Source organism: Dipteris shenzhenensis, chromosome 25 (genome assembly GCF_047967505.1).
Source record: "Dipteris shenzhenensis isolate YYH24624 ecotype China chromosome 25, Dip_SZ_1.0, whole genome shotgun sequence".
Taxonomy (NCBI): domain Eukaryota; kingdom Viridiplantae; phylum Streptophyta; class Polypodiopsida; order Gleicheniales; family Dipteridaceae; genus Dipteris; species Dipteris shenzhenensis.
In genome coordinates this window covers 23,698,992-23,705,821 of record NC_141620.1, presented here as the reverse complement: position 1 = coordinate 23,705,821, position 6,830 = coordinate 23,698,992, and the positions used below count along the sequence as shown (strand labels likewise).

The following is a 6,830-nucleotide window of genomic DNA, read 5'->3' as shown; positions in this document are numbered from 1 at the left end:
TTGAGACATACACGGAGCACGGAGTAGAAATCACATCCATCAACATAACAATTCAAGACAAGATTTACCAAATCTTCAATATATACAGGCCGCCTTCTCCAAGATATAACATGTTCTTAACATATCTTCATAAAGTCATAATGACCAGCAAAAGAGCCAACTCATCCACAATACTTTTAGGGGACTTTAACATAGACATGGGCAAAACATCACTTGCATCCACAAACTTGCAAGCTCTCATGCAATCCTTAGGGCTCCAACTACACCTCCAAAAGCCCACAACTATCTACAGTTCACTTTTGGATCAAATTTGGAGTAACTTGAAGGCAGAAAAAATACACATGGAAATATCACACGCTTATTGGACTGACCACTCCATAGTATTTGCGTACATCGAATAGAACTTTGCTAGCAATCTTTGCATAAAAAAATAATGTTGGTGGGACAAGCACTGCACATCCATTACTTTCTCAGGAGACAAAAATTTTCGAAACACACTGTAAGCCAAGCAAGGCCCCTGTGGGAACCCCACTTGGTTTTTTTTGCAAACAAAGGGCTTAAGGTGTTTACACACTTGCCTGCACGTGGGCATGCCCAAGGCTCATGGACGGGCAAGATTGCCCGCCCACGATCTAGATGCATTTATCGCATATTGGGCACGCCCTTGCTTGCAAGGGGGCATATGCCCAAGCCTAGTGTGGGAAATGGCCTTATCCAAGACCAACAACAAGAGGGAAGATTTCTTGAGGTCAATCTCTTAGGATTTGGAAGAAGTGGAGGAATGGAGTCCTCTTCAACAACAAGGAAGCAATCCTATCATCTCAAAGGACCTCTGTGTGCCTTCCCTGCTCTTCCCACTCTATCGCCAAAGCTTGCAGGGTTGAAAGAACTTGATGGGTTCTTCTTGAACTTGACAAAATTCCAGTTTTTGCTCTCCAAAGCCTTGAACCATTGTAAACACTCTTTGCATTGCAGCTTCCTTGATGCTGTGGATAAGAATCCTCTCCTTTTTCGCCTCCTCCCTCCTCAGCTCCTCCCTTCCCGTCTTCTTCAGGTTCGCTTCCTTACTCCTCCTCTCTTGGGTTCTCGCTTCTCTGTGAAAAATCTCCCCTCTCAGCATTGCTTGCTTGCTTGGAAGTTCGTGTCCTGTTTCAGAACTTGCAGTAGCAGATGGATGAAATGTAGACATACGAGGATTTTCCCTTTGTTTCTGCTTCCCTTATAGCGTGGAAGCCTCTGTGGAAGTCTGTTTTGAGTGCTTGCGGTAGCTGCAATGTGGGAGCAGGGACGTCGACAGACAGCTCACATTTAGAGCAGGGTTGGGTTTTTGTTTTCCCTATCATAGGTAGTCGTTTCTTCTCATCTTTTCGTGGTCGACTAGATCGAAGCTGCAAGGTTCAAAGATGTTCGAGAAATGGTTCTCCTCCTTAGTGCAGATCCAGGGTGAAATCATGTTTGATTCCTTAAGTTGTCAGACCTCTCAGAGTTTTGAAAGTAGTTGAAGAAGTATGGTCTCATAATCCAGGAGGCTGATTAGCTACTCTTCGCAGGCTAAGCCTTACAGGAGGGGACGACATCAGCTTACCGCATACAATTTCGCAGCGGTTATTCCGGGGGACTCGATTGCAACAGTTGTAGTGTCCAATGGCATTCTCAATTTTTTAAACATCTATAACACACTGTTGGTCGTGAGGCTCATCTTAACATGGTTTCCCAACCCTCCAGCAATTATTGTGAATCCTTTAAGGTGCTAAACTGGATGCTTTTTAAGTACATTCTGAAGCACCATGTTTTTCCTACTTGCTTGCGAATTCACCTGGACTTGATGCGGGAGAATGAAAATACTGAAGATTTACTGATGGTTTTGCAGCACAATTTGTGATCCATACCTTAACATTTTTCGCGGCATCATCCCTCCTCTCGGCGGTACACTTGATCTCTCTCCAATTTTGGCCTTTTTGGTTCTCAATGTCTTCACCAACAGTGCCGCTGCTCTTCCAGCTGAGCTGCCCACTGGTCCAATATTTGTGGGTGAATCTTCCTCAGCTACGTTTTCGAGTGCTGCAAAGTTGACACAGACACAGAAGGCATGGCTTAAGAGGCAGGCAGCGTCTTTGGAGACGAGGAGAGAATCAAACTAGAAAACAGTTGTTCCATAAGTTAGGGTTTATGGTGACAGGATAAAATAGCTATCATTGCAAAAAAAGAAAAAGCGGTTAGCAACGAAGTGGTTGCCTTCTCATGAGAGCATTTGTCGTGAGGAGTTTTGTTTGGATTCAATGTGGTTGATAAATAAAGCTGATGCTGTTTAAGGATGGCTTCTCACAGTAATAGATGTTTGATGATCTCGTCTATCACGAAGTCGCTATTTTTTATTACATTTAATTAGTAGTTCTATCTTCTGTACTCAAGTTCCATCACGGGCTCTTCTTCTTATGAAATTTTTCAGAGGAGATTCTGATGGACAGGAGAAGCACTTGATTGACTCTGTACACTACAAAATATAGCTGCCAAGATGTCGCACAAGTCATGAGTACCAAGGAGAACAATGCAAAGCAAAGTAAGCGTAGAGCATAGATAAGCTTGAGGTAGAGCTGAATGTATGCCCATGTCTGATACTTGATTTCTATTGTAAGTGGTTATGAGGGATATTTATAAGAACACACACTTGGGCGCTTCTGCTATAAACAAGAATTCATGCCAAGAACCCAAAACATAACAACAATTTGCACGGATATGCGAAAGTTTGGATTAGTTGAGAGTAGATGGGTAGCTCTGTTTCTTTGATCGGCCCATGTTAGTTGATTGCTCCACCATGGACAAAAGCACAATTTAGAGGCAGATACAGAGAAGGGATCAAATAATGCCTTACAGGACAGATCGTATATCGGCCTCTGCTTCTTTGATGACCATCAATCTTGGGAGAAGTCTTACCCTTTAGGTACCTTTCTTGCCATCTTTTAAAATTCGAGTTGCAGATATGAAATAGACCACTCTCTCAAATGAGAGATGTTGCTGTTGAAGTGGTTGGTTGTAACAGAGAGATGTTTGCTGTTGAAGTGGTTGGTTGTAACAGTGCTGAAATCTAAAGTTGCTCATGATAAGGCACAAGAGGAGTAATACTTAACGCACAAAATGAAATTGCAGTCCATATTTCCAACCCTTGAGAAGCATTGACACGACGCTTTCTAGAGCCCTCTCTCAATGATATGTGCCATTTCATTTTCAGGCTTTGACCATTATGCCATGAACCAGGGGAAAACTTTAGGGAAGAACATCCGCATAAAACATTCTTATTTTTCCCGTCTTCCCTCTCCATGACAAACTTTAGGGAAGAGCACCTGAATAAAACATTCTTATTTTCCCTCACTGTACTCTCCATGACATAAGCCCGTAGCCTTGCTTATGAGGTCTTCGAATGAATACAAGATGTATAAGGACTATCGGCAAAGGGAAGAGTGATCATTTTTTTGCTCCATTCTACATATGGTTTAACTTTTACAGGTGAAGTTGTGGCTAGAGAGTGAGTTTGGAGGAATAACTAGAGTCACTAGATGTGGCAGCTTTATCAACTTTACACTAGATAAGAGTTTAAAGCTAGAGGAATAACCATAGTCCTTCAATGTGGTGGTCCTATTGACTTAACACCAACTAAGAGTGCTGGTGCCATTGACTTTACACCAAATAAGAGTGGTAGCCGAAGGTGGTTTCTTAAGAGCAACCGATCCGTAGCAACTACTTGGTTAACCTTGGTGCTTCTAAGATTACGGGACAAGATGGGAGGGCTCCCATTTATAGCAGAGGGAAACCCCGCTCTCCTAGAATGGGGGGACATCTTGATACACGATAGTAGGCAAGATTAAATTTTGGTCATGAAAAATGTAAATTGGATTCCACAATTGAGATGATATATGAAAATGACACATGTATGCTTCATAACAATGAGGTACATTCCTCCATTTCAATTGCTTTGGTTTAACTCATGATGGAGTTGCAGTTTACTTGTTCTTCACTCGGTCAACTTCTAGTTCTCTAAAGAAATCACCTCTAAAATGATTTTATAACTTGACTTCTCTTTGAATGGCTCCATTGCATCTCTTCAATACTACATTCTACATCCCACAAAAAGTGGGCTAAAAGCGACCATTGTGTAGGAGATGCATAATGTTATTCATGCAGGTTTGTGGCTTTCTTGGCTATCAAGTTGATCACCAACAAAGGCGATTCATATTCCTATCCAAGGTCCACTTGAATCTATCCCTTTCACTATAGAAAGTAACTTTTTCTAGCCCTCTCGTAAAAAAAGGGATCTTTTACGAATAAATTAGCCGGCATGTGAAGATATGAGGTGAGGCTAACCTTCAATTATGAAGGTAATTGCTCAGCAAAAATGTTGTATTAGTCACATTACTTTCAATTGGGTCTTAGATCTTTATACACCATAAGAGTGATCTAGGTCACTATGTACAGAAGAATCCAAACAACCAAAGATGTTGTATGTATTCAAATCTTTTACAAGTGCTATTCATTTTTCTTGATGTTCTTGGGTTTTATTTCTTTAGATTGAAAGCTGGAGCTTCATAGAGTGAAGCATATTATGCCATTCCATGGGCTACTCTAATAATATAGGATGGTTGTTCTCAAATAGATTGATTGTATGAATAAAGCCTGCATTGTCATACTGTGCTAGGAAGATGCCTCCCACTAACACAGATTTCCCAAAATGCAACCAAAGTTGTAGGGCAGGCAGTTCACCATCCTTCACATGAGCATGGGATTAGGACTTGATTATCTTGTTTCTACATTCATTTGCACAAGGTTCTACGTTCCTCCAATTTCTACACAAACATTTGTGCTCCTCATGAAACTGAGACTTGATACATCATCTTATGTGCTCCATCAGGCTCAACTCCCAATGAAAAATGCATATCCTCTGCTTGGCCCAAGGTTGATTGCATTTTGTGGCTTCTGAAAGGAAACAAGCTTAAGCTCTCACTACTTGTATTGAGAGATTTACCATCAAAATTTATCTCTCCTTTTTTTGTCCTGTCTAAGTAGAAGAGGAAACAAGCTTTAAGGCTTAAGACCTCGCTACTTGCATTGAGGGATTTACCATCAAAATGCAAGTTCTACTTGCAAATTCTACATGCAACTCCTACACGCGAGTTGTACTTGCAACTTCTACTTGCACTGCATGCAAGTCCTACATGCGATTCCTACAATGCGATTCCTACATGCATGTTCTACATGTGAGTTCTACATGCAACTCCTACATGCAACATGCAACTTGCAACTCCTACATGCAACTTCTATATGCAAGTTCTACATGTAGAGAGAGAATGTCTTACAATTCCTACATGCAGAGAGAGAAGCTCTCCAACTTGTATAAATACCCCATAATGAAATGAAGCCCACACTCTTTGGGACATTGTGTTGAGTTCTACTTTGGTATTCCAAGCAATTGTCTCAAGTGTCCATGCTTCCTTGCACTCCACATCCAAAAGCATGTCCTAACCTTGCAACTCCTCCTCCCCTCTCCTCCAACCTTGCAACCCATCCTCTCCCTCTCCTCCTCCCTCCTCCTCCTCCTCCTCCCTCCTCTCTCTTCTTTCCCCGGTGCTCTTACGCCTTCTTCCTCTCCCACTCCTATGCTCGCCCTAAACCCTTAGTTCCTCAACCCTTAACCTCCATGACCTACAAGGGAGATGAGCTCTCCACCATGTACTCTACCCTGAACCTTGGATCCTCCTTCTAACCCTGGAACCTCTTCTAGACTCTGGAACCTCCTTCTAAACTCTGGAACCTCTTTCTAAACCTTGGAACCTCCTTCTAAACTTTGGAATCTCCTTCTAAACTTCGAACTTCCCTCTAACCCTTAAAAACCTCCTAAACCCCTCAACCCCCAATGAAGGCGAAAGCCTTCATTACCTCAACCATAATGATACACGCTCCTTTTACACATGCATGCACTATGTTTGCTTACCACACTTAAGCCTACATCTCTCACCGGAATATGACTCGAGGTACTAAGCTACATGTATACTACAAATGACAACCCCGATATATCTGTAGGTGATAAAAAGCCTCGGAACCCTGCATATTGAGAATACCCAGCTCTTCCTACAGAAGCCATGGGAAAGAGCCAACATTTGGCGCAGCTTTCGGGGATACTAGCGTCTCAAGTAAAGAGTAAACATACGCAAGTATGCGTAAAAAACAAAGTACTTCGAACTTTCACGAACATATCACTCAAGAGCTAGGAGAGCTAAAATTTATCAACTCAAGTTTAAAAAAAAATAATTCCTAGCTGAAACTCTTCGTTACTCGTTTAGGAAAATGCATGTTTTCTAGAAAAACAACACCTTAAGGAATAAATTAGACCATGTTATGGTTGTCAGAGTGTAGATGGTGGAGGGGGAGGGGGGAAAATGGGAGGGGGGTGTAGGAGTGGAGATGGAGGGGGGGAGGTGGAGGGGGTGGTGGTGGAGGGGGAGATGGAGGAGGGGGGGGTGGTGGTGGAGATGGAGGAGGGGGGTGGGGGGGGGGGGAGTAGAGGGGATGGTGGTGGAGGGGGGAATGGTGGAGGGCGAGGGGAAAAAAGAAAAAAGAAAAAACTTGACGCACGGAAAACTTTGACGAAAGTCCAAAGGGAGGAAGAGATGGTCACCTAAACGCTCTCCAAGTCTTTCTCGATATAACGGGATTGTTGATGACCAATGGATGGTGGGTGGATGGCTAGGTTATCACTGTGAGATGGGCTCTACGTAACTCACCATGTGAGGATGGGAGAAGTGTCTTGCATAGGGCTTGTAATGGGGAAGAGGATGGAG

At 42.8% G+C, this 6,830-nt stretch overlaps 1 protein-coding gene across 1 annotated transcript; it reads left to right on the top strand.

Annotated features, from left to right (window-relative positions):
* The first annotated feature begins 709 nt into the window (after positions 1-709).
* Positions 710-2,325, top strand: LOC147885636 (uncharacterized). The gene is made up of 3 exons (XM_087396669.1): positions 710-1,054; positions 1,551-1,747; positions 1,871-2,325. The coding sequence occupies exons 1-3, from the start codon at positions 782-784 to the stop codon at positions 2,139-2,141; spliced, it is 741 nt and encodes a 246-aa protein (XP_087252795.1). The 5' UTR covers positions 710-781; the 3' UTR covers positions 2,142-2,325.
* The last annotated feature ends 4,505 nt before the right edge of the window (positions 2,326-6,830 follow it).